This window comes from Oncorhynchus gorbuscha, linkage group LG03 (genome assembly GCF_021184085.1).
Source record: "Oncorhynchus gorbuscha isolate QuinsamMale2020 ecotype Even-year linkage group LG03, OgorEven_v1.0, whole genome shotgun sequence".
Classification (NCBI taxonomy): Eukaryota; Metazoa; Chordata; class Actinopteri; order Salmoniformes; family Salmonidae; genus Oncorhynchus; species Oncorhynchus gorbuscha.
The window spans coordinates 79,666,898-79,694,367 of NC_060175.1; the positions used below are offsets into that span (position 1 = coordinate 79,666,898).

The 27,470-nt window shown below is 41.2% G+C and overlaps 3 protein-coding genes across 12 annotated transcripts in view; 1 reads left to right on the forward strand and 2 right to left on the reverse strand.

Annotated features, from left to right (window-relative positions):
• Positions 1–940: 940 nt before the first annotated feature.
• Positions 941–12,186, reverse strand: nmnat1 (nicotinamide nucleotide adenylyltransferase 1). Of its 4 annotated transcripts, none has more exons than XM_046343872.1 (5): positions 12,056–12,186; positions 8,370–8,521; positions 7,354–7,537; positions 3,206–3,330; positions 941–2,357 (listed from the first exon to the last, which is right to left on the reverse strand). In XM_046343872.1, exons 2-5 carry the CDS (start codon positions 8,482–8,484, stop codon positions 1,954–1,956), a joined length of 828 nt encoding a protein of 275 aa, XP_046199828.1. In that variant the 5' UTR covers positions 8,485–8,521; positions 12,056–12,186; the 3' UTR covers positions 941–1,953. The 4 variants fall into 4 exon arrangements, with proteins under 4 accessions (XP_046199828.1, XP_046199826.1, XP_046199830.1 ...); XM_046343870.1 differs by having other exon boundaries at positions 12,010–12,174; XM_046343874.1 differs by lacking the exon at positions 12,056–12,186 and adding an exon at positions 11,600–11,990.
• Positions 12,187–12,247: 61 nt separating this feature from the next.
• On the forward strand, positions 12,248–15,298 carry lzic (leucine zipper and CTNNBIP1 domain containing). Of its 3 annotated transcripts, none has more exons than XM_046343877.1 (7): positions 12,248–12,313; positions 12,897–13,006; positions 13,310–13,445; positions 13,830–13,928; positions 14,200–14,295; positions 14,609–14,690; positions 14,800–15,298. In XM_046343877.1, the coding sequence occupies exons 2-7, from the start codon at positions 12,906–12,908 to the stop codon at positions 14,856–14,858; spliced, it is 573 nt and encodes a 190-aa protein (XP_046199833.1). In that variant the 5' UTR covers positions 12,248–12,313; positions 12,897–12,905; the 3' UTR covers positions 14,859–15,298. The 3 variants fall into 3 exon arrangements, with proteins under 3 accessions (XP_046199833.1, XP_046199831.1, XP_046199832.1); XM_046343875.1 differs by lacking the exon at positions 12,248–12,313 and adding an exon at positions 12,336–12,742; XM_046343876.1 differs by lacking the exon at positions 12,248–12,313 and adding an exon at positions 12,337–12,620.
• An 830-nt stretch (positions 15,299–16,128) lies between these two features.
• The window catches only part of clstn1 (calsyntenin 1), a 71,692-nt gene continuing 60,350 nt past the window's right edge, over positions 16,129–27,470 (reverse strand). For 4 of the 5 annotated variants that reach the window (XM_046343865.1, XM_046343869.1, XM_046343866.1 and 1 more), the window contains 2 exons: positions 23,662–23,846; positions 16,129–20,253 (listed from right to left, as the gene is read on the reverse strand). In XM_046343865.1, the coding sequence (XP_046199821.1) occupies positions 20,059–20,253; positions 23,662–23,846 (380 nt within the window). In that variant the 3' untranslated portion in view covers positions 16,129–20,058. Of the gene's footprint in view, positions 20,254–23,100; positions 23,573–23,661; positions 23,847–27,470 lie in introns of those variants that run through there. The other variant, XM_046343868.1, reaches the window with a different exon arrangement.

A 27,470-nucleotide genomic window follows, 5' to 3' on the forward strand; every position in this document is an offset into this window, starting at 1 on the left:
GAAGGAATGCTCACTAATGACCTGGCCAGAGCTAGCTGAGCCTGTGTGAGACTTGAGAATCTGGCTTTGTTAGACTTCAACAGGTTGCCTGGATTGCACCTTGCAGTGCCTAGTATCTAGCCCTTTGGTGAAAGAGAAAGTATAGTTGCAGAAGGGGCTGAGGATTTTGATAGTGTACAGGTCATCCTGTTACTCTATCACCTCCCCCAGCTTCAGCATCTGGGTGATTTTACAAACTGGGATCAATACCTGGGGATGGACAGTGTAAGAACACATGCTCAGACATACACTGATTATTCCAAACATTAGGAACACCTTCCAAATATTGAGTTGCACCCTGACAAAGGCTTGAAGACACCAGCTGCTACAACCAAACATATGAGTCAATACAGCAATTGCTTGTATGATGTCATATTAGAAATCGAACATAATTGAAAATAAATAACCATTTAATCTGTTTTGCTTGGGAACATATGAGATGAGGGTTTGGCCTGAGCTTTCATTCGGTCCTGCTAAATTGAGCACCACCGTAGCTAGGTTAGGTTTTCGCCCATTGATCAAGAAACAGAAGTTAATTTGAGAAATAAGACAAGATAGGAAGCATTGGCAGCATTGCCTTTGTTGCTAAACTAACAAACAAAAAAATGAAGGGACAATCTGCAGTGTCAATCAACTCAGTGATTCCATACAGTGCCTCTACTATAATGCAACTACTGAGTGGGTATTGTATCTACACTTCAATCAACTATTGTAATACATTTCATGTTATCAGAATAATGCTCATCTGATCAAGAAAGTTGATAGTAAAAAGACTAAGAAAAAAGCTACTAATAACCTGCATTTGAAGCAAACGGAATAGGTGTGAATGGTTGGGATTTCCTCATTATAAAGATGTACAGTTTTTTTATTGGAGACAGCAATGACAGAAGTGTTCACAAGCTGCAAAACAAAGACAGCGTTTTATTTCTCTCAATACACACCATGCCGTTTGTATGTCGCTCTAGTGAACGGCTTCCATATATACCAACTGCCTTTGCCTGAGGGAATTAGTCAAAACACACACACACACACACACACCAAAGCCCCAGCATTGTTTTTTTTTTTTTAAATGTACTCAAGGGTGGACGAGCTTGTTAATCACTGCATTGCGAAATGAAAAATGTCTGTAGTTATACATCAGGCTCATTGTAAATCAAGGAATTCTCATTTGTACACAAATAATCATGGGTGTTGATCTGTGCTATTATATAGATAAAGTGCTCCAAGGACCAGATTCACTGTTAGTGACAGATCAAGGGTTTACATTCTGGCGCTTGGGATTGCCACTACTTGGGTGCTTATACTTTTCTGGAGGTTGGGATTGCCACTACTTGGGTGCTTATACTTTTCTGGAGCTTGGGATTGCCACTACTTGGGTGCTTATACTTTTCTGGAGCTTGGGATTGCCACTACTTGGGTGCTTGGGATTGCCACTACTTGGGTGCTTATACTTTTCTGGCGCTTGGGATTGCCACTACTTGGGTGCTTATACTTTTCTACAAAACACAGTTATTCATTTAAACTTTAGCAGATTCACCCATTCTCTGAGGAGATGCCATACAAGAGGCTATTCTGGTGCAAACTCATTCTAGCACTGGTGAGCAGTCTACTTCAACTGTTACAAAAATATACAAAAACATCTGTGCATTAATTCACAAATCTTATCAAACCAGTAAAAGATAAAATGCCTCTACTACACAGTCTCAAGTAGAGGAGGCCAGTGGGAGCTGTAGGAAGACAGGCTAATTGTAATGGCTAGAAAATAAATTGTAAATGTATCAAACATATGGAAACCACGTTTAATGCCCTTCCATCTATTCCATTTCAATGAGCCAGTAATCCTATAGCTCCTCCCACCGACATTCAATGGTCTCAAGGCATTCAAGTTGGCAGCAGGCGATATGGCTGGCCACCTCAGCTGGAGGAGGGGCCGGTGTGTCTCTGAAGCGGGGCAAGGACGACGTCAGCGTTCTTCTGCTCACTCTCGGCACTGTACAGGCCGTGCTCCCGGATGTAGCTCACCACCGGGTCCGGCAGTAAGTAGCGGACGGTCTGGCCCCGGCACAGGGCCCGACGCACGTGCGTGGCCGAGATCTCGTTGGTTACCCACTCACGGACCACGTGGATGTTCTTGCGGTGCTTCCACAGCACCTCTGATTGGTGGATGAACTTGTGGGCGTCACAGCCGTTGCGGGTGATGCACACCAGGCCATAGCGGCCCACGATCTCGGCAATGTCCTCGTGCTTCCACAGGTTGGGAACGCCGAAGGACTCCAGGACGTCCGCGCCGCACAGGAGTTTCAGCTGAGGGCCGTTGTCTAAAGGGTTCATGGACAGATGAATAGTTTATTAACCCATACAAGACTGAAATGTGTCTTCTGCTGTACCGAACCTCTGATATAAACACACATTAGGCTAGAAAGTCTGAAGCAGTGGGTTTAAGTAAAAGTATGTCAATTGCCTGATTTCTGAGAAGGATCTTTTCATCATAGGACTCACTTACACTTAAGAGACACGTATCATGTTGCCAGACAATGTCAAAAAGTTGGCCACAATGTTCTGCACTAGTAGAGACAGCCTGCGCCGGCAAAACATGTAACCAGCACCATTACTTTTTATTACCTCAGGGCAGATCACTTGCTGTTCCACCATACCAGTCTTCAGGTGGCATGACTAGTTGTCACTGGTTTCTATAACACCAGACCCTATGTGGGTGCTAATGTCCCAGACAGACAGTAGTATTCAACAGTTGCTGGCTCAATGAGTTAGAACAAGGTGCTGGCAACAATAGGGTTGCCAGTTTTAGTTTATTAATATGAACATAATTGTTTTGTTTTTTAAACAAGCACATGAAAAAGCCATATATGCACGAGTAAAATCATCAAGGATAAAGTCCGAGACTTAAAGTCCGGGCCAAATAATGAATGTCACTATCAATGGTTCTGTAAGTCACTTTGCATAATAAAATAACCAAAATTGTCATTACTAATCTGAGTGGAATTGATAGTAAGAAACAATATAGCAGCAATGAATCCCATTGTTACCTGCCCTGGGTGTTACACAGCATCCTCCTCTCCAAAGAGCTAGTAGGGACTTCTGGGTAGTAAGAAATGTGTGCATTTGTCTGTAGTCTCGGAATGCTCGTGGAAAATCTCTCCTTATTTACCTCTCCTTGTGTGATACGAGGATGGATCCTCAAAAGTGTGCTTTGTCGCCTCAATCCTCCTCTTCTTTGCAGTGTCCACATAGTCATTGTTCTGTTCCGCTGTCGTCAGTTCTTTATAATGATGCCTTAAGTGTAGACAACAATTCAATTGACACGAGGGAGATAAAGCCCAATGGAACCAAGCAAGGATCATGGCAGAGTAGCTTCACTTGTTATTATGGTTACAAAATGTCACAACTAAATGACTTTTTGGTCATTCATTTGATTTCAATAACTTTGACTGCAGACCTTTTGACTTGAACAAAACTTGCTATACATACTGTATTTGCCCATGGCTGAAGTAATCTGAAAGTAACTGAGACCTGAGTGCTAAAACATTAAGGAGATAAGAGGTGCTCAAAGTTGAGTTTGCATACCCCACCCTACCATGAGTGCCATAGGAAACTATTCAGACCCCTTTACTTTTTCCACGTTGCAAATTGATAGTTTTTCAATCTACACACAATATCCCATAATGACAAAGCAAAAACAGGTTTTTAGAAATGTTTGCTCATTTATCAAAAAAATAACTGAAATATCACATTTACATTAGTATTCAGACCCTTTACTCAGTACTTTGTTGAAGCACCTTTGGCAGTGATTACAGCATCGAGTCTTCTTGGGTATGATGCTACAAGCTTGGCAGACCTGTATTTGGGGAGTTTCTCCCATTCTTTTCTGGATCTCACTGCATTGTCTGGTTGAAGATGAGTTAAAGGGCATCAAGTGGCAGTTGATCTACCTAGGAAATGTAACTCCTCGCTCTCCTCAGCAAATTCCCACCACCTTCTCTCCTATGTCAGCACTCCATAGTGATGTAACAGACAAACTATAGACCTTGATGAGAGATCTCAGATAGCGAGCTGAATAACCTTGCTACAACCCAAGCCATAGCCTCAAGACCTGAACAGATCATTGAAGCCATCATCAGATGCTAGGGCCAAAATCAAAGCTCTCTGCAAACAGGTAGAAGAACTGAAGTACGCCATAGCTGCAATGATGATCCATCTAACTCAGACCAGCAACACGTCCAGGGCCAAAGAGGAATGAAAACTTATTCTGCTATAACTGTGGTGAAGATGGCCACTCTTCCAGGAATTGTCAGAAAAGGAAAGAATGTAGAGGAATTCAACAGACGCTTCATCCATGCTCAAGGAACATCAGGAGACAGCAGAGGGGGACAGTAAAGGAGCCTACAGTGTCTCCTGTGAAAGTGAATGGGAAAACCCTGTCATGCCATCCTAGACAGTGGCAAGCATCCACCGGCAGTTCTACAAAGACAACACATCCATCTACAGCCTTTAGAAGGGATAACCTTGTGGGGCCTAAGTGAGAGCAACTACCCCATGACGGCAACAATAGGCGTCCAGCAGCCTATTGAAACTCTAGCCCTTGTGTGTCCTGAGCCCCCCATGCAGGGAGACCCTCCATGCTCACTGGGACCAACCGTTCCAGACCAGCTACATTCCAATGCTTAATGTAGAAGGATGTCAGCGACATGAGGGCTGGTCTCCTTGCAGGGCTGGTCTACCTGGATGACCTCATTGCATTTGGGAAAACCTTGAAGGGGTATGAGGATAGGCTGATGAAGGTCCTGGACTGTCTGGAGGCCTGAGGCTTTCCATCGACAAGTGCCAGTTCTGCCAGACCTCAGTGAAATACCTGAGCCATAGTCTCCAATCAAGGTATCGAAGCCCTCCCCTCATGGCCCAGACCAGAAAACCTCAAGGCCCTCCGGTCGTTTCTTGGGTTCTGTGGATACTACCAGAGGCAAATGAAAAGGATACACTTCTGTCGTAAGATCCCTCCATGAGATTACCAGAGGTCACGCCCCCAAGAGAAAATGGCAAGCCCACCAGTCCTCCCTCTAGAGTCACCTACCGGAAGGAGAAGGAGCTGTTTGGAAAACGATGGACAGCAGAGTGAGAGAGAGCCTTCCAGAACATTGTCGAACGCCTCCCCAGCTCACCTGTACTTGCCGTCGCTGACCCTGAGAAGCTCTATGTCCTCCACATTGACGCCAGTCTGAGTGGCCTGGGTGGAGTGCTGTACCAGGAGTACCCTGAGGGATGGAGACCAGTGGCTTATGCAAGCTGGACCTTGTCCAGGACAGAGAAGATCCAGCTCACAAGCTTGAGTTCCTGGGGCTAAAGGGGGCAGTGTCAGACAAGTTTCATGATTATCTGTACGGAGCTAATTTCCTGATGCACAAGGACAATAACCACCTCACCTATGTGCAAGCCAGTGTCAAGCTGGATGCTACAGGCCAGAGGGGGATGGCCACTCTCGCCAACTACGAGTTCAAGTTGTAGTACAAGCTAGAGCGAGTGAACATTGCCGCTGACGCCCTGTCAAGATGTCCACACATGAGTCCTGAAGAGGCTGGGGACTGGGTTGAAATCCCCTCACCAGGAGTCAGAGCCACTTGCCAAGCGATGACTGCCAACAACTCTTCAGACAGTATCTCAGAGTGTGCATCTAGGAACATAAGGGACCAGCCCGAGGCTGAAGCCTTTGTGAACTTCACTGCTCTAAAGATGGACTATCCTGCGTGAGGATCTGCAATGTGCTCCGGGACTCAGTAATATCCACTGTCAGCAAGGCCATTTCCAGAGGCTACAGTGTTCACCCTGACTGCACCTGTCGCAGTTAACCCAAAACCCAAAGGAGCCACAGAAGATGGACTGGAGAGGGACCCTGAAGAGGAAGCTGTCCAGCCCTCCCCAGATCAACAGTGGACACTCAGGCCATCCCAGAACTGCCAAACAAGAGAGTGGTGAAGGCACTAGTTAGAATGTCTTATGAAGAGTTAGGTACACCGCACAACACTACCGTATTACACCGAGGTATACAGGTATTTTGTATAATAAGGGTATTTCTTTTCTTGGATGAAACATGAATGTTTCTGTGTACTTATGTCAAGCTATGACACATTGACGATGCTGTGTGTGTATCAACGTATTGCATTCTGAGGTCAAAGGTGTTGGGTCTTGTCGGGAGGCTACGTTTATTTTGTGAGGGGTGTATGTAACTCCTGGTTAATTTGTTGTTTTGTAGCACAGACTATTACTTATTGTGTACTGACCATTGTTGCATGTGAGACATATTTGGGAGGTGGACCAGTTGCTAGGGAACAGTGCGACGTATGAGAAAGAACTACAAGCAATCAACATTTTCTAATTAGTTGTTTAAAGTTGTAGAACTCACTGACCAGTGAAAATAACAGTATATATGATGAACAATTAGTTGAGGATCCCCGACCACCATGAGTACAGTGAGGGATTTGTTGCTTGTACTTTCTCAGACAGCGGATCAACTGTCATCAACAAGCTCCTCTTTCTGTCTCTCAACCTCTACACCGAGAGACAGCGTTAACATGGTCGTGAGTTGCCACTGGTCGTGGTAAAAGAGAGGAGTTCAGAGTTTGAGTGGTCCCATTTTAATTGAAGAGGACCGTTTTAGTTTTTGTTTCACAAAAGGAACTATGTCGGGCCATTCCAGTGTGTTTTATTGGGACAGCCACAGGTCTGTTGACTAGAGGTTTCCATTCACGCACAGCGCCTCGATCACGCACCAGTAAAGCTTGGAATGGATTCTTGGACACAGAACCAAGTTTATTTGGGACTGAGAATTTTTCTTGTTTCTTTTATTAGCTTAAGGGAGGGGATCCCCATTTTAAAGTATCTATGAGCATTTTGAGGTGTTAAACCCTGGTACTAGGTACAAACTGATATGAACTCCGGTCCCTCAGAAGAGAGTGCCACATTTGCATTTGTGAAATTATTTTGACGGGATATGAAAGTAAAGGGCTTTATGTTTCTAGATCCGTATCACAATTGAGAATGGGTTTACGTGGGTTTTTTGGCTGCCAGTGCCATATCTACCTCTGAAAATAACATAAGGTCCTTGGACCTTAAGGCGTAACAGTAGGCTCCTTAAGAGTACATCTTGGCCTAGGTTACCCTGGATAAATGTAATACAAGAGTCTTGCAGTGCAAGTAATGCTTTTTTTCTTTTTGTATCACACAAACTCATCAAATCAAAATAGATTTGACAACCCCTCTCAATAACTAAGCTACAGTCTTCACACATAAATGATCAGCACTCACCGCATCACTTTAGCTGTCTCCACCCATTCAGGCTGCTGGCTCTCCCATGCATCTACCTTGATCCAGTCAGAGGTGTCTGTGGCCAGCCTGGCCATATCTACACGGTGACAGGCCTCAATCAGACCCTTCTTCTTATAGCCGTCACCCACTGCAGAGATGATGCCCCTCACAACTATGTACTGTCCTGAGAGTACATAGAAAGAAAGAGGAGTTAAGCCAGCTAATTTTGTAGAGCACACAATGACAATACAAATTCAGTTAAATACAAAATACTACCACTCTTATTTGACTAGATCTGCTTCTCATAATTTGGAAGCAATGCAAATGTCTGAGGAAGTAGGTCCTAAACTCACAAAACACAAAGTGATGATTTACAAATGTATAATCTAAAGAGAGATCTACTGCAGCCCTCATCATCCACATACAACAACCAGTCACATTCTGTTAAAGGTCCCAAAAAGCACACACATCCCTGGGTCGCTCGTCTTTTCAGTTTGCAGCAGCTAGCGACTGTAACAAACACTCAAACTGGACAGTTTTATCTCAATCTCTTCATTCAAAGACTGAATCATGGACACTACTACTGACAGTTGTGGCTGCTTTGCATGATGTATTGTTGTCTCTACCTTCTTGCTGTTGTCTGTGCCCAATAACATTTGTACCATGTAAGTCACTCTGGATAAGAGCGTCTGCTAAATGACTTAAATGTAAATGTAATGTTGTTGTCATGTGTTGCTTCTTTGCTATGTAGTTGTCTGAGGTATCTCTTTATGTAGGGTTGTCTCTCTCGTCATGGTGTGTGTTTTGTCCTATATTTTTATTTTATTATATTTAATCCTAGCCCACATCCCCGCAGGAGGATTTCTGCATTTTGGTAGGCCGTCATTGTAAATAAGAATGTGTTCTTAATAACTGACTTGCCTAGTTAAATAAAGGTTAAATAAAAAATATATTTAAAATAAAAAATACATTCAAAAAAAAAAATCTGTTGACAGACGACAAATGATCAGACATACCTGTATCTTCCAGGTAATCCCGTGCCAATTCAAACATACGCAGGTGCATATTGGTTATGGGGTTGAAAGACCCACAAGCCAGCAGAACCACTTTGGTTAGGTCTTGAGGCTCCATTGATTACAGTACATAGGAGCTAGAAGGACAGTCTAGGCTGAAAGAGAGAAACATACAAAGATATGTTGACAAAGCTGTGTGACTGGGAGGGTTTAGATTTCAAAACTCTTTACTGAATGTGTATATATTGTGTGGATGTGTCTTGCCCATTGCACAGTTCACTTTTTGATGCCTTTGACACATTTCATTCTAATATTTTATAGCATTTCTGACAAGATAAATCATTTTTTTAAATGTAAAGGGGCGAATACTTTTTCCAAGGCTCTTTGTACAGCGGTTTGAACAATTCTGTGGCTAATCCATTTTGCATGACTTTAAATGTGATAGGCTAAACATGACATATGACTTATGAATAGAATCTGAGCACAACTTTCCCAGCGTCATCTGAGTTTGGCCGGGGTAGGCCGTCATTGTAAATGAGAATTTGTTCTTAACTGACTTGCCCAGTTAAATAAAAAGGTTAAATAAAATACAAATAAATGAATGAAGCCCATAGATGGAATGTTGGTAGCATAGGTCTATGTATGCCTTACTGTGTAAGCCTACTACATAATGATATCAATATTATGGGCTTTTGACTTGCAAAAGTGAAAGTGTGCAACTGAAAGAGCTTTAAGAGATGCACCATGTAACGTTAACCTTGGAATGCCCGGGTGTTGGCTAATTAGCTCAGGTTCAAACTCACAACCTTTGGGTTGCTTGGCATTCGCTATATTAAATTCATTCAGCCACCCTACTTTCCTTGATGCCTTAACATACTAAATGGATTTTCTCGAATTGACATATAGAATAATAAGAAATGCGCCAAGAACAGATTGCAACAATAACTTTTTAACTACTTTGCAACTATTTCGCATGTTCGCTAACCCTTTACACGCAACTCATAAACGTAAACCCTAGCCTAGCTAACGTTAGCCATCTAGCTAGGATTCGTAACATACATTTTGCAATTCGCAACATTTTGTACGTTTTGCAAATGTTGTTAAATATAATACGATTTTTAACGTTAATTGGGTGATGGACATCCACAAACGAATACATACCATACGAAACGTAACATGTCATACTAAATGGAGTGTCTCGAAATGCTCTGAGACCAGGTTGCTTACGAGGGGTCTCAAAGCCTAGGTTAGGAACGTCTGCGCCATTTACTCACTTAAAAAGACAGTAGCTTGGAAAAAAAACTTCAATTTGTCCCTCAAGAGAGACTGTACGCAACAACATACAGTAACACTTCATCAATATCTGTCAGACTCAATCTAAGATAAATCAAGAAATATGTCATTCGTTTTTACTTAAAGGTATTAGCCGCGCGACTTTACAGCTAACTAAGACATTATTTCTCAAGTGAAAAAAATTGCACAAAAACTAGTCTTCTGTCACTGAACGACAACAAACACTTAATTGAAGAATGACTACTGCTGACCAATCACCGACGAAGAGGGGTAGACTTCGGCTTCCAAACTTCAGTTTATTTATTTTTTATTTCACTTTTATTTAACTAGGCTTAAGTTAGTTAAGAACAAATTCTTATTAACAATTAAGGTCTACCCCTGCCAAACCCTAACCCGGACGATGCTGGGCCAATTGTGTGCCGCCCTATGGGACTCTCAATCACAGCCGGTTGTGATACTGCCTGGAATTGAACCAGGGTCTGTAGTGACGCCACTAGCACTGAGATGCAGTGCCTTAGACCGCTGCTCCACTCTGGAGCTTGACTCAACAAAAGTGATAAGTGCCATCTGATATCCTTGGGACGTCCATACCCAAAACCTAAACCTAACCTCAGCCCCTTCCTTCTTCTTTAGTGGGGTTTAACAAGAAGTCTTCAATACTCCATGGAAATTGAAGGCTATTTCGATCATCTAGCTAAAATATAAGCCTATTTTGACTAACAAGCCATGGCAATAGACAATAAAACAATCCTGAAAACATTTTTCTTCTATATCATGGCGGTCCACAAACAATAGTTTAAGTGCATGCCGCCACCTACTGTGCAAGAATGTACGATCAATCATGATCTGCCCAATTCTGTACTACCATGAAAATAAATTCTAAACTAAATAAATCCCTAACTTCTACCACAACCTCCCCAAAAAACCCTCCCCATATTAAACTGTATCTATGTCATGCTGAAACACTCCACCCTTAGCATTGTTCAGCATGTCAACAACCATTTCAACAGTAACATCTGTTACCCCCAATATATCTCTTTTGCCATCTCCACAAAAACCTTCAACCTGTTATTTTTGCTTTCCACAACCCAAGTTGTACTGATAATCTTATCAATATAATTCATTATCAAAGTGTCCTTTGACAAGGCACATTCATGAGCACAAGATTTCTGAACAGGCCTCAAAATCATGCCAGGACCATCAGAAGCACCAGCCCCGACTGTAGACCCACTACAGGTACATCCATGTATGCTCCATCAGTCCGCACTGTAGTTCTACCAATCTGTTTTATGGCCTCTGCATACGATACAGGATCAGTCATGATGTATCTCTGAGCCTCTCTCTGTACCTTGCATCCTCCAAATGCTGCACTGTGTTTTCCCCCACAATTACAGCACTTACCCTTCACACTGCTTCCACATTCACTAAATGGATTCTCGAATTGACATATAGAATAATAAGAAATGCGCCAAGAACAGATTGCAACAATAACTTTTTAACTACTTTGCAACTATTTAGCATGTTCGCTAACCCTTTACACGCAACTCATAAACGTAATCATGTTACGTGTGCCTTTACACTTGGCACATCTTTTCTTTCCTTTACACTGAGCAGCTACATGTCCCAGTCTTTGGCATTTAAAACAGCACAGTGCATGGGCAAAATGATCTAACATTGAAACTAAGGAATCCTGTCTGTACTTTTCCCGGCAAGACTTTCTCAAACCTCAGCATCACTGAACCTCTCACTTCTTTGATCCTCTTTTCATCTGTGAACATAGATATTGGGACCCCAGTGAGGAATACCCTTAACCTAGCATAAGCACCAGGTACATGGCTTTTAAACTTCATCCCATTCAATGTTTCAATTTTCAATATCTTCCCCACAATATTAACAAATCTACCATTTCCAATGAAGCGAGCTAATTTAACTTCACCTACCTCTTTCTCTGCGGCATTACCTTCAACCAAGTTAGTCAGATAGGGTGTAAGTGAGACCCTGTGGTCTCATCAAACACAATCACCACTTTCCACTCCAACACATCACTACTCTTGTATCCTACCATGGCCCTCTTTAAGCTTTTTTTACAAGGCGATCCCCTACTTTCTGTATCATGATCTCTCTTCTTCCTAGGTCTTTTCACTTCCGAACATTCCGGCCCTTGGCCCTCATCCTCCCGTTCCATACCATCTGTACTGACACCCATATTGCTCGCATTCCAGCACAGCTGCTGCTGCTTCACCAACTTTTCCTCAATTTCCTCTGCACTACTCGCCGCCATTTCCCATGAACCTCTTACCACATTTCTGCAATAGCGAAACAAGACTCAACGATATCAAACAACTCTCACTTGTGATCAAACAATCGGTGCCATTCGTTTCTAGTCGCCTCCTTACACAGTTCAACCACAAACGTGTCAATCCCTCAATCTTCCCAGATCCCTGAAAACATTCGCTTGACTTTCCCAAGATACAAGGAACCTAATACTAAAATGACTCTTTAAAATGTAATGCACTTTCTGTATTACTAATCGGTCTTTGATTGGAGAGGATTAAAATAGAGACATATGATTGGACAAAAAAATAACCGGAAAGGACAAGGCCGCACCCACGGAATAAGAGTCAAGTCTAGATGGGATTCAGCTTTTGTCAAATGTACGTACATATTTTTGTTGTTGTTGCATTTTAGCTAATCCTAACAATTTTCTAACTTTAACCAAATTCTCCTAACCTTCGACATTTAACAGGCTACGTAATTTCTCATAAACCTGCTACGAAAAGTAAATTCTAACAAATGCTGGATCCCTTCTATCCATGACCACGAACAAGAGCTACGTTCACAACTCCCCAATGTTTTTTGACAGTTTTTTGTAACACATTTCATGGAGAAGTATTCACATATATGTTCACCTCTTCCCTAAATTGATTGTGTTGAGGCGAGTTATATTGTTCTAACGATCAGGTGAGGATTACTTATTTAATGTTTTTCAAGTCAGCAGCTAGACAACTATAGCCACAGGCTAGACTACTACACGCACAAAAAACTGTCTCAGTCAGATGAATCTGGCGGCCAGTGGGAACAAGGTAGCTAACTATAGTAGCTAGCTAATAGCGAATGTTATTCTTCATGTCAAAGTATAGACCGCTCCATTGTGTTTGTAACTAGGTCCACAAGTGATACATGATACAAGTGATACATGAAATTGAACTATTTACTCACTAAATATGATATTTGCAGGGTGGAAGCATGGCTTCTCGTGGCAAATCAGAAACTGGGAAACTAAAACAAAACATGGAGGAGCAACTGGACAGATTGATGCAACAGCTCCAAGATTTGGAAGAGTGCAGGTACTCTCATCAGTCATTCCTAACTGTGAACATAATGTGGGTTGTCTGGATGTTCCACACACAGAACTAGAATTAATTCAGTGTATTCTATTTATAAGATTCCACTGAGGGATGTAGCATGGAACTTAGAACACATCTGTCTATAGTGGATGTTCCACTCACAGAACTAGAATGAGTCATTATATTCATTCTATTTCTATGATTCCACAAAGTGATACAAGTAGTATTAATGGAATTTAGAGCACATCTCTGTACACCCATAGATTTTGTTCCTCCATTACCAGGGCTCTCTGTTTATTCTAGAGAAGACCTAGAAGAGGAGGAGTATGAGGAGACCAAGAAGGAAACCCTGGAGCAGTTGAATGAGTTCAATGAGTCTCTGAAGAAGATGGTGACAGGCAACATGACACTGGTGGATGAGCTTGGAGGAATGCAACTGGTAGGGACTTTGGATGACCAGATCTTAGAATTAAATAGAATATTATGAATGTAAATAATATACTTCAAGGACATCAAAGTCATTCCATGGAGGTTTGAGTGTCTGCTGTTTTTGGTTAATTCCTTTAAATGTGTGTCCAATAAAGACCTAGACAACTAGGTGATGGCAGTTCCTAAATAATCAATTATCAATCAAGTACAAGGAAGGAGTGAAAACCCACAGACACTACCCTACAGGAAATGAGTTTGACACCCCTGATCTAATGTATCTCTATGGGCCATACACTGTCATATCATAAGAGTGACATAATATTATAACGGGTAATGACAAACCATAATGTTGTCATGATGCATGACATGGGAGAACTGTCCTTTTCTTCATTAGGCAATCCAGGCTGCCATCAGCCAAGCTTTCAAGACCCCCGAGGTGATCCGAATGTTTGCCAAGAAGCAACCAGGGCAGTTGAGAACCAGATTAGCAGAGGTTGGTTGGAAGCACTGTTCATCTATGTATTTTATGTACATTATTGTTTGTACATTATTTGATACATTTAATATCAAAAGTTAAGCTTTACATTCTAAAACCGGTTCAGTTCATGGAATGCTTTGAGGGACACATATATTAGTCGTGGACTAAAAAGCATGGTCAACAGAGAATCTCTATTGAAATAGCTTTTTAATCCAGGACTAAGATTAATCTGTGACTGGGAAACCGCCCCTGAAAGTTTAGCCGAATGGTGTGAAATTCTCTGTAGATGGACCGTGATGTCATGGTGGGGAAACTTTCGAAGGATGTGTACACTCAGCAGAAGGTGGAGATCCTCACTGCCTTGAGAAAACTGGGCGAGAAGGTAAAAGGCCCGTTGTACCAGTGTGCTGTGATCCCTTCTTCATATGGCTTAAACTTGTGATGAATACTGTGAGAAAGTGGCATTGAATATTTTGATAATCTGCTATGATGGAATGGTAATTGGTATAACATGTCATGAAAACCTATAACAAAATGTAACCATCTGGAGTTCAATAAATTGTATGCTATATATGACAGTCATTAACTGTCATTTAATTTAGTGAAATACTATAACAGGGGTCTTATGACTATGGTGTGGATTAATGGTCTTTCCTCAGTTTCTCTCTTTTCATTTCTCTTTGTTCTTCCTGCAGCTTACAGTCGAAGACGAGACTTTTCTGGCTGAAAATGTGACCGCAACTCTCAGCCAATTTGAAAAAATCACTGCAGACCTCGGTGAGCTTTAACTCTACTGCACTTCTCTTTTTTTTAACGTGTTACCAGACCATGAGATCCAACCTCAACAATGTAAACTACTGTACTTAACCAGCATCTCACTTTTCAGGATCAGAAGACAAGATAATGGCTTTAGCTAGTTCTGGTGTGGAGAAAACCAAGCTATAGAGGGTAATCAGGTGTTGTCCAATGTCTATGTTGTTGTTTAACATCAAGTGTTTCCACCCAATAACAGTGTCATAATATTGATCATGTAAATCAATCATGCACTTAGATCGTACTTGCTTTTAAAGAGTGAAGTTCAACTTTTGTACACTTTTTTTTTCTTTTTCTGATGATTGTAAAACTTGGTATGCATTTGGTACTAGAGTAGAGTAGTCTATTTATAATTTGAACAGTCCATCCATCGGTCATCCTTTTTGTTAAGTGTGGCTCAGACATTTTGAAGGCTTTAAATTCAGTCCTCATGGCTAAATCATTTTGTTTTAGCTCTTGGATTGAATTATTTTTCCTGCATAACTGTTCATGTCAAAATAAATAAATTAATCATTGCAGTGTTAAATATGCAACGCTGGGCTTAAATGTGATTGCATAACACACCAACTTGACCCAGCTCTGATTCTTAATTGAGAGGAGCCCGAAAATGTCAATCTAAAGTCAGTTTACAGTGTATATGCATCATTTTGGATGTGTAGTATGTTTCATGTCGGACTACAAAATACTTTATAAAAATGTAGTCATAAGTGGTATAAGTTTCTCCATGATGTTTGAGAAATGTAACTTTATATTAGGAATACAATCTTCTGTCTCATTAAATATAGTAGTGTTGTGGTTAAAACACATTGCCATCATTCTATACACTAGTTCTGTTCTTTCAGCACCAGGGGGCACCATGATCAAACATTCCTATTTATAAGCAACACCAGTGCTCTGACTCACCTGACAGTCTTATAACTGAGTTGATTTGATCTAGCAAAGCCAGTGGGGGAGGCTTGCCTTGCTCGAATGGACCGGTAATCTGCGCCGCATGGTCATATTGTCAAGAATGGAGCATGGTGTATTTTATTTTCCATGAAATGTAAGTTAGAATTGAAAAAAAGTATAATTGGGAAGGCAGAAAGCATTTATATCAAAAGTAATCACTTTTGCATTTAGAATCCTACTCATTACTCCACATGGCTGAAGCGGCCGTCAGTTTCACAGAGTTCAAAATTAGCCAGGCTGCATCCTTTTCCATGTGTACTTGCACACTTCCTCTTATGTAGAACCATTGTAATGGTGTAATCATTGGCTAGAGAATGTTTCCACCATGCGGCGGTGTGCAAGTGCACACTTTAGTAAAAAGGCAAGGGCAGATACAGCAGACCTCAAGTACAGAGAATGACACCAGTCTTAAGTGTGAACTCATATAGAACAGAACATAATCCAGACACATTTGTACTCTCTCATCCTTTATTTTGTTCACGAGCAAGCATCAACTTCACTACAATTTGCCTTTCAATTGGTAGAAAAGTGAGAGCAGCCCCAACAAGCACAAAAGGAAGCGTTCAACAGTTCTGAAAACATTGTCACCTTCCATTTTTGAGCAAAGATAAAAAATAAACCAAAAATGTTTGAGTGGTGTGGACTTGTGAGAACAGACAATCCGAGAATCAGTAGTATACATGTCCCCTCTCCCAATCAAATCTCACAGTTCCACATGTAATATACAGAAAATTGTTGTTTTCATTAGAAGTGATTCATGCAACGTAAACACCCGTTGAATCCCAAAGCTCATGTCTGCTGGAAGGACAGCGACATTCATTCAATTCAATGGAAAGGAAAATGTCCAAGGGGCTGATCAAAAGTATCACAGAACTTGACTTGAGGCCCAAGCTCCACTGACTGGCACAAACAGTTGTAAACTCTGGCCCCTTGGAATGGTGGCTGTTCAGTAGTATGTTTGATTTGTACTTTTCAATAAATAAAGAAAATGTTTAAAAAGGGAGATGAGAATGTTAAATTGACAATGGACTGTGACAAAATGAGCGTGAGAAATTTGGAGAGAATAAGATTATACTCTTGTTCTGGTGAATTTCATGCTGCCCTCAACAACTTTGTCTGCAAATCAGGCAATAATACACTGTTCAAAATTACCGTTCACTATACACAAATAGGTAACTTTATACCCACATATGCTGCCTAGAGCATTTTAATATTGTACATATTTTTAGAAGTGGATTTCCTCAATATGATGATTCAGTACAATATCTATAGAAGATACAATATGGTCCTACTTTCGCTACACATAAACATAGACACATGACACCTATGTAAAACATTAACTTTTAATAAAACTAGCAGTGGACTATTATTACTACAAAATTAAATCACTTCCCCCAGCTCTGTAAGAAATCTAGCATTAAATAGTTACAAAATAAAAGTTGCCACAACTAAAAGAGCGTGGATGAGTGTTTTGTTAGTTGTGTTAATGCGCTGTGATCGGCAAAAGGCACTCCCAACTTGGGCCAGCTCGAACCTGACCCCCTTATTGGGCCCTAGTCATTTTGAAGGGGAGACTGTTCACCACATTTCGACAGTTGACCAAAAATAATAAATACTTTGGGCCCAACAGAAATGTGATTGAGCGACTCCAGACATATGGTTTTGCTCAAACCCTCAAAAAAGTTACTTGGAACGGTCTCCAAAAAATTACTTTATATGAAACTTGCAAAGCATAAAATGGTACACTTGTGTTACTTGAGCCATGATGTATTTGGCCTCTAAAAATAGATTAACATGCAAAGTATAAGACTTCCTTTATAAACCTTTCCAACAGTTTTCCAACTTTGTCATGCCTCACCTTTACTCACTTTACTTTTAAGTTTGACTAAAATTCCCAAAGTCATGCCATAAAACATACTTATGAAAGTTTTGCAGAATGTACATAAATCATTTGGATTCCTAAAACGCTGGAATAGCGTTAACCTGTTTGAGGGTTACAAATCCTTTACCACATGGATTTTTTGAAGGTATTGAGATGAATAAGCAGTGATTTTTGAGAGGAAATATAGGAGGTTAACATCTGTCATCTTTTCAATTAATTGTATAAGTTTTATACTAATACCAGAGGGAAAACAAGTTTACCAAATGTAAACAAATATCTTAGAACAACTCTACAGTACAGTTCCATGTACAATAAAATCTAGTGGTCTACTGCAAAAAAACATTTCATTTTAAAGATTGAAATGAGGACAAAAAAGACTACATTTTAAAGAGATCTCATATCACAACAATGTGTCAGCAGTCACGTATTTATTCGTATTTGTTATGACTTAGGTTTCAATATCCTTCAAATAAGTAAAACAACTGCAGTGAGACTACGCTCAACTGTAATGAGAACTGTTTAAAAATGCATCTAATATATTATTTCAGGTTAAATAGCCATGCCATTAAAAAAATCCTTTAAAAATATGTTTTTTTGCACTGAAGCAGACAAAATGTTCTCGCATTTCATTTCTCTTCCAAAGAACGACAGCAGCCGTGCTATTGAATTTGAGCCCTCCTAAAGCTAGACGAACCATACGCCTCAGGTCCGTCTGTATGCTGAGATTCGTTTGTATTTTTGTTCTGATATTTTTGATGCAACGGCAGGACTGGAATATGGAAGGGCTTTTTAAAGCTGCAGATGGAGTGTAATTCTCTGCTGGTCCTAATGTGCTAACAGAAATATTAATATCTACACTCATTGTGAATTGATAGCGGAACTGCAGAAGCTGGCTGTTTTCTTAGAACCATAAGCTACATCAGACTGTGGTTTACTGAACGTGGTCATCTTGACCTCAAATTACCTTCTGTACAATAACAGACGAGAATGGGAATGAAATACATTGTCGTCTTGAGTACAGCATTGCCACCTGTGCAAGTCAAGCAAAGAAATAATCATAATTTGGTGGGTGCTTATATTTGTCCTATTTCACACGTGAATTGGAAATGTGTTTTTTGCATATCCCAACTCTCCCTGAGACACCGTCAGAGAGTGGGGTCTCAGCCATGGTCTGACATTATCAACAGCGACCCTGGAGCAATTAAGATTATGTGTCTTGCTCAAGGGCACATTGACAGATTTATAAACTTGTCGGCTCGGGGATTCGAACTAGCTACCTTTCAGTTACTGGCCCAATGCTCTAACCGCTAGGCTACCTCCCGCCCTTATGTATATAGCATGTGAGGAGTGTGGCATGTGAGGAGCCGAAAGCAAAACCAACCAGTCCTGTCCCCACTAAGCAAAGAAATAACTACCTCCTTGCAAATGAAAAGACAAAATGAGCAACACTTTGCCATAGAAACCTTTGTGTACAGTTCTGGTTGTGGGTTGCTCTTCTTGAAGCGGACATTTTGTACAAGTATGACGGAAGAGCTTTGCCAAAAAATGTGCAACATGCTATAGCCTTTGTGACACATATATTCTACACGACGTACTGCGTCTTTTTAGATATTGGACCCATTTGTTTAGGCCTTCACTAACACATTGACTAATTACATGGTTTCTTCATATTTACAAAATATTAAAAAGCAATTTATTCATCTACACATATGACTTGTTCAAATATCCTCATGCACTAAAAGGAGAAAAATGTAAATATGCGGTCTACGTGTCTGAAACGTAATCTCGTTTCACTCTCCGGACTACAACTCAAGCACAAAGAAAGAAAAAAAAAGTCAAAGCTTCTCTCGTTTAGCGGCAAACAAATCTAAAACAGATGTGCAAGGAATATACATTTTAAAAAATCATTCTCCATTTTGAAAGCCTTACATCAGTAAAGAACTAAACAAAAGTGCAAGGTTGTTTCCTCACGGTAGCTCAAAACAAAATGCAAATGTTGGCCAAGTCTTCCCGGAAATAAAACATTCAAAATTTTAAAAGTAAGAAATCAGCGATCCGGTGATTACTATACTACACAGAGTACCACCACTAAGATGACGACAGGGAAACCTTGACAATATATCGCTTTTAAGGGGGATTTGTGTTTTGTTTTTACATCATGGCTTTGTAAGGGTGTGCCCCCACTGTTTAGGAGGGGTAGTGAGGATGAGAAATTCTATGAGTCATGTGTGTTAGAGTATGTATATGAGTGTGTGAGAGAAGTGTGTGTATCACAGGAAGCTGCTGAGGGTAGAACGGCTCATAATAAATGGCAGGAACGGAGCAAATGGAATGGCATCAAACACCTGGAAACCATGTATTTGATACCATTCCACTCCTGCTCCAGTCATTACCACGAGCCCGTTCTCCCCAATTAATGTGGCACCAACCTCCTGTGAGGTGTATGTGTATATGAGTGTGTGTTTGCATGTGCATGTGAAAATGTATGAGTGTGTGTATATGTTAGTAGGTGAGTGTGGAGTCGTCCCACTCCAGCTGTTGCTGTCTGCTGGCACCCTGCTGGTCCTCTGGCTCTCCGGCCTCCTCATCCTCGCTGCTCTCCGACTCAGCACTTGTGATGTCATCTTCCTCCTCACCTTCCTCGCTCTCCTCCTCTTCTTCTTCCTCCTCCTCACTGCTGTGCTGGTCCTCATAAGTCTACCAGAGGTAAGAGGGAGAGAGAGAGGGTCAGTCTTTCACACATTATTAAGTGATTATGAGAAAGATCTGAAGGAAGTGGAGGAACCCGATCAGCAGCTGCGTAGGCTGTGACCAACACTTATGCTGCTGCCATACTGTTAACTATTATTATTTATCTTGATACCCAGTCACTTAAACCTAATCCCCATCCACATGTAAATATCTACCTCAAATCAAATCAAATTTTATTTGTCACATACACATGGTTAGCAGATGTTAATGCGAGTGTAGCGAAATGCTTGTGCTTCTAGTTCCGACAATGCAGTAATAACCAACAAGTAATCTAACTAACAATTCTAAAACTACTGTCTTATACACAGTGTAAGGGGATAAAGAATATGTACATAAGGATATATGAATGAGTGATGGTACAGAGCAGCATAGGCAAGATACAGTAGATGGTATAGAGTACAGTATATACATATGAGATGAGTATGTAAACAAAGTGGCATAGTTAAAGTGGCTAGTGATACATGTATTACATAAGGATGCAGTCGATGATATAGAGTACAGTATATACGTATGCATATGAGATGAATAATGTAGGGTAAGTAACATTATATAAGGTAGCATTGTTTAAAGTGGCTAGTGATATATTTACATCATTTCCCATCAATTCCCATTATTAAAGTGGCTGGAGTTGAGTCAGTGTCAGTGTGTTGGCAGCAGCCACTCACTCCAGTATCCCTGCATATTGTACGTTTGGTATTGGCACCGACCCTTTTTATAGCTTCCTCTTTTTTTCCTGTGTTGCCTTTATTATTTACACACACACACACACACACACACACACACACACACACACACACACACACACACACACACACACACACACACACACACACACACAAAAAGTTTGGACACCTACTCATTCAAGTGTTTTTCTTTATTTTTCTATTTTCTACATTGTAGAATAATAGTGAAGAGATAAAAACTATGACATTACACATGGAATCATGTAGTAACCAAAGAATAGTTAAACAAATTAAAATCTATTTTATATTCTTTAAAGTAGCCACCCTTCGCCTTGACAGCTTTGCACAGTGATGTAAAGTACTTAAGTAAAAATACTACTTAAATCATTTTTGGGGGTATCTGTACTTTACTATTTATATTTTTTACCTCTTTTACTTCACTACATTCTAAAAGAAAATGATGTACTTTTTACTCCATACATTTTCTCTGACACCCTAAAGTACTAGTTATAATTTGAATGCTTAGCATTACAGGAAAAAGGTCCAATTCACACACTTCTTAAGAGAACGTCCCTGGTCATCCCTACTGCCTCCGATCTGGTGGACTCACTAAACATAAATGCTTCCTTTGTAAATTATGTCTGAGTGTTGGAGTTGCCCCTAGCTGTCAAAAAAAGTAATAAAAAAGGAAAGTGTGCCATCTGGTTTGCTAAATATAAGGAATTTGATGAGTACTTTTTCCACCACTGAACTTAAATACATTTAAAATCTGATACTTTTTGTATTTTACTCATGTAGTATTTTACTGGGTGACTCATTTTTACTCAAGTCATTTTATATTAAGGTATCTTTACTTTCACTCAAGTATGACAATTTTGTACTTTTTCCACCTCTGGCTGTTGAATACACCCATTGTTTTTGCTAAAAGGGATAGTTCAGCATTTTTACATATTCATTTAATAATTCTTTCCAAACCTTGAAAGCAGTCTACAGACATGGAAACAAATATATACATATGTAAAAAATAACAAAACTATCCCTTTAAAAAGGGGCAATCTGCAGTTGCTATGCCAATTTTGGACATATAAATGATATTGATTCTTGAAAAAAAAGAAAAACTTAGTAACTTATGAGCTTAGTTCAACTGTCACACCCAATCAGAACCCAAAATATATGCTTGTTTTACTCCGATCTTTGTAACCATTGTACATTTAAACACTGTATAGCCTCAAAACATATACCAAACCAAAATAAATGCACGTGCAAACAATTTCCATTTTTTTTACTGCGTTACAGTTCATGTAAGGAAATCATTCAATTGAAATACATTCATTAGGCCCTAATCTATGGATTTCACATGATTGGAAATACAGATATGCATCTGTTGGTCACAAGTACCTTTGAAAAAACAAGGTAGGGGGTTGGGTCAGAAAACCAGTCAGTATCTGGTGTGACTACCATTTGCCTCATGCAGCGAGACACATCTCCTCCGCATAGAGTTGATCAGGCTGTTGATTGTGGCCTGTGGAATGTTGTCCCACTCCTCTTCAATGGCTGTGCAAAGTTGATATATATTGGCTGGAACTCGAACATGCTGTCGTGCACATTGATCAAGAGCATCCCAAACACGCTCAATGGATGACATGTCAATGGGTGACAGGATCTTGTCACGGTATCTCTGGGCATGCAAATTGCCATCAATATAATGCAATTGTGTTTGTTGTCTGTAGCTTATGCCTGCCCATACAATAACCCCACCGCCACCAAGGGGCACTCTGTTCACAACGTTGACATCAGCAAACAGTTCGCCCACACGACGCCATACACGTGGTCTGCGGTTGTGAGACCGGTTAGACGTACTGCCAAATTCTCTAAAACAACATTGGAGGTGCTTTGTGGTAGAGAAATTAACATTAAATTCTCTGGCAACAGCTCTGGTGGACATTAATGCAGTCAGCATGCCAATTGCACTCTCCCTCAAAAGTTGAGACATTTGTGGCATTTTGTTGTGTGACAAAACTGCACATTTTGCAGCACAAGGTGCACCTGTGTAATAATCATGCAGTTTAGTCAGCTTCTTGATATGCCACACCTTTTAGGTGGATGGATTATCTTGGCAAAGGATAAATGCTCATTAACAAGGATGTAAACAAATATGTGCCAAGAATTTGAGAGAAATAAAACATTTGTGCGTATAGAACACGTGATTTTTATTTACATGTACTTTACATGTTGCTTTTATATTTTTGTTCAGTGTAGTTGATATATAAATGATACGTTTGAGACCATGTATTGTCAGTCCTTGCATCCATTGCTCTGTCCATGCATTTGAGAGTGGTTACATTTCTCTGGGCCCTTCCCGCAGCTTTTTGTTATTGTTTCAACTGAGGATTTGCCATTTCAGTGCAAGGCTTTGACCAGAGGGAAACCTTTTTGGAGCATTACAGTGTGCCCGTGTGGTCTACTTGTTTTTGAATGATCGGTTGCTCCATCTCTGTTGGTCTCGTGTGTCTCAGTTGGTAGAGCATTGTGCATGCAACGTCAGGATCGTGGGTTCGATTCCAGCACACAACTGCATGTTGCTTTGGATAAAAAACGCACACAATACTATATAATTTTTTTGTACTACTATTGGATAAAAAGGTGTCTGCTAAATGATTTAAGATATTACCTCCATGGGGTTGACTGTGATGGTGAGGGCCGAGTCATCCCAGTCCATCTCATTCTCCTTGCCGCCCTCTGTGTCCCTCATGGTGTGCTGGTGGGCTGATCGGATTCGGAACACGCCCAGGATGATCATGAACACCAGGAAGCTGACACACACCACAATGACGATGGTGGCGGCACTGGGGACCACTGGGGACAACACACACAGTGTGTATTAGGACAAATGTACGCATGCAACTCACACACACACACACGCACGTATGCACGCACACACACAAACTATCTTCACTTCTTGGGCTGGGTAAGACTTAAAGTCCTACTCTAGTCTCCTTTTCAGCTCATTTATCACCTGATTTTTAAAAAAAGAAGGTACAGTTGAGGTTTTAAAATCACATTTGATACCCCACCTTTTTAGCCTGTCCTTTAATCAATTACTTTACTGTTATTTAGCTCTGTCTTTTAATCAATGTCTTTGTATTGTTGTTGTTTGTTTTATGTTCCCATATTTATGCATTTTATTTCTTCCTGCTTGTATTATCCCTCTCTCTTTTACTGTGAAGAGTGTTGTGAATTTGTGAATTTAAATTCACTTTAAATAAGCAGGCTGTATCACAACCGGCCATGATTGGGGAGTCCCATAGGGCGGCGCACAATTGGCCCAGCGTCGTCCGGGTTAGGGTTTGGCCAGGGTAGGCCGTCGTTGTAAATAAGAATTTGTTCTTAACTGACTTGCCAAGTTAAATTAAGGTGAAATAAATATTGATTTGATTCATGGTGCATGGATAGAAGAGTTGGCGAGAGTTGTTGGGTTTAATGGGATGGTTGTTTTTGGAAAGTTCGATTTTACCCCCACACGTTCCACAGGTCCCATTTAATTTGCTTACTAAAACTGCATCAGACTACACTGAACAAAAATACAAAACGCAACAATTTTATCGAGTTACAGTTCATATAAGGAAATAAATCAGTGAAATAAATTCATTAGGCCTTAATCTATGGATTTCACATGACTGGTCAGGGGCGCATCCATAGACCCACCCATTGGGGAGCCAGGCCCATCCAATCAGAATGACTTCTCAACATTTAAAAAAAGACTAATTAGAAATACTCCTCAGGTTCATTAGCTGTCCGGATGGCTGGTCTCAGGCGATCCCGCAGGTGGAGGTCCTGGGCTGGTGTGGTTACATGTAGACGTTGTTGGCGGCTTTTGCTAGAGAAATTAACCTTCAATTCTCTGGCAACAGCTCTGGTGGACATTCCTGCAGTCAGCATGCCAATTGCACGCTCCTTCAAAACTGGATTTCACATGACTGGTCAGGGGCGCATCCATAGACCCACCCATTGGGGAGCCAGGCCCATCCAATCAGAATGACTTCTCAACATTTAAAAAAAGACTAATTAGAAATACTCCTCAGGTTCATTAGCTGTCCGGATGGCTGGTCTCAGGCGATCCCGCAGGTGGAGGTCCTGGGCTGGTGTGGTTACATGTAGACGTTGTTGGCGGCTTTTGCTAGAGAAATTAACCTTCAATTCTCTGGCAACAGCTCTGGTGGACATTCCTGCAGTCAGCATGCCAATTGCACGCTCCTTCAAAACTTTAGATATCTGTGGCATTGTGTTGTGTGACAAAACTGCACATTTTAGAGTGGCCTATTATAGTCCCCAGCACAAGATGCACCTGTGTAATGATCATGCTGTTTAATCAGTTTCTTGATATGTCACAGCTGTCAGGTTGATGTATTATTTTAGCTAGCTAAGAAGAAATGCTCACTAAAAGGGATGTAAACAAATTTGTGCACATTTCTGGGATCTTTTATTTCAGCTCGTGTAAAGTGTTGGTCTCATGTTTCATGTTGCGTTTATATTTTTTTCAGTATAGGTGTAATCTGTTTTAGGAACATGTACCCCAATTATTTCACCTTCTTTATTACTTTACCAAACATACAGTTGAAGTATCCCACAAGACATACTTCCGGCGCCGACAGAGATGGCCGCTTCGCGTTCCTAGGAAACTATGCAGTTTTTTTTTTTACGTGTTATTTCTTACATTAGTACCCCAGGTCATCTTAGGTTTCATTACATACAGTCGAGAAGAACTACTGAATATAAGAGCAGCGTCAACTCACCATCAGTACGACCAAGAATATGACTTTCGCGAAGCGGATCCTGTGTTCTGCCTTTCACCCAGGACAACGGAATGGATCCCAGCCGGTCGACCCAAAAACAACGACTTCGTAAAAGAGGGAAACTTAGCGGTCTTCTGGTCAGACTCCGGAGACAGGCTCATCGTGCACCACTCCCCAGTATACTCCTCGCCAATGTCCAGTCTCTTGACAACAAGGTTGATGAAATCCGAGCAAGGGTAGCATTCCAGAGGGACATCAGAGACTGTAATGTTCTTTGCTTCACGGAAACATGGCTCACTGGAGAGACGCTATCGGAGTCGGTGCAGCCAGCTGGTTTCTCCACGCATCGCGCCGACAGAAACAAACATCTTTCTGGTAAGAAGAGGGGCGGGGGCGTATGCCTTATGGCTAACGAGACATGGTGTGGTCACAAAAGCATACAGGAACTCAAGTCCTTCTGTTCAAATGATTTAGAATTCCTCACAATCAAATGTCGACCGCATTATCTACCAAGGGAATTCTCTTCGATTATAATCACAGCCGTATATATTCCCCCCCAAGCAGACACATCGATGGCTCTGAACGAACTTTATTTGACTCTTTGCAAACTGGAATCCATACATCCTGAGGCTGCATTCATTGTAGCTGGGGATTTTAACAAGGCTAATCTGAAAACAAGACTCTCTAAATTGTATCAGCATATCGATTGCGCAACCAGGGCTGGCAAAACCTTGGATCACTGCTATTCTAACTTCCGCGACGCATATAAGGCCCTGCCCCGCCCTCCTTTTGGAAAAGCTGACCTCAACTCCATTTTGTTGATCCCTGCCTACAGACAGAAACTAAAACAAGAAGCTCGCACGCTGAGGTCTGTTCAACGCTGGTCCGACCAATCTGATTCCACACTCCAAGACTGCTTCCATCACGTGGACTGGGATATGTTTCGTATTGCGTCAGACAACAACATTGACAAATACGCTGTTTCGGTGTGCGAGTTCATTAGAACGTGCGTTGAAGATGTCTTTCCCATAGCAACGATTAAAACATTCCCAAACCCGAAACCGTGGATTGATGGCAGCATTCGCGTGAAACTGAAAGCGCGAACCACTGCTTTTAATCAGGGCAAGGTGACCGGAAATATGACCGAATACAAACAGTGTAGCTATTCCCTCCGCAAGGAAATCAAACAAGCTAAGCGTCAGTATAGAGACAAAGTAGAATCTCAATTCAACGGCTCAGACACAAGAGGTATGTGGCAGGGTCTACAGTCAATCACGGATTACAAAATGAAAACCAGCCCCGTCACGGACCAGGATGTCTTGCTCCCAGGCAGACTAAATAACTTTTTTTGCCCGCTTTGAGGACAATACAGTGCCACTGACACGGCCTGCAACCAAAACATGCGGCCTCTCCTTCACTGCAGCCGAGGTGAGTAAAACATTTAAACGTGTTAACCCTCGCAAGGCTGCAGGCCCAGACGTCATCCCCAGCCGCGCCCTCAGAGCATGCGCAGACCAGCTGGCTGGTGTGTTTACGGACTATTCAATCAATCCCTATCCCAGTCTGCTGTTCCCACAAGCTTCAAGAGGGCCACCATTGTTCCTGTTCCCAAGAAAGCTAAGGTAACTGAGCTAAACGACTACCGCCCCGCCCCGTAGCACTCACTTCCGTCATCATGAAGTGCTTT

What these genes read in the sequence shown, in the direction of transcription:
- lzic (XM_046343875.1), top strand. Translation starts at nt 12,716, where the DNA reads ATGAATCTGGCGGCCAGTGGGAACAAG. An exon ending in CAAGATTTGGAAGAGTGCAG is followed by an intron (nt 13,007 to 13,309) that starts GTACTCTCATCA and finishes TGTTTATTCTAG; the next exon opens with AGAAGACCTAGAAGAGGAGG. An exon ending in AAAAATCACTGCAGACCTCG is followed by an intron (nt 14,691 to 14,799) that starts GTGAGCTTTAAC and finishes CTCACTTTTCAG; the next exon opens with GATCAGAAGACAAGATAATG.
- nmnat1 (XM_046343872.1), bottom strand. Translation starts at nt 8,484, where the DNA reads ATGGAGCCTCAAGACCTAACCAAAGTGGTTCTGCTGGCTTGTGGGTCT. An exon ending in GAGACAGCTAAAGTGATGCG is followed by an intron (nt 3,331 to 7,353) that starts GTGAGTGCTGAT and finishes TCTACACTTAAG; the next exon opens with GCATCATTATAAAGAACTGA. An exon ending in CTCGTATCACACAAGGAGAG is followed by an intron (nt 2,358 to 3,205) that starts GTAAATAAGGAG and finishes TGAACCCTTTAG; the next exon opens with ACAACGGCCCTCAGCTGAAA.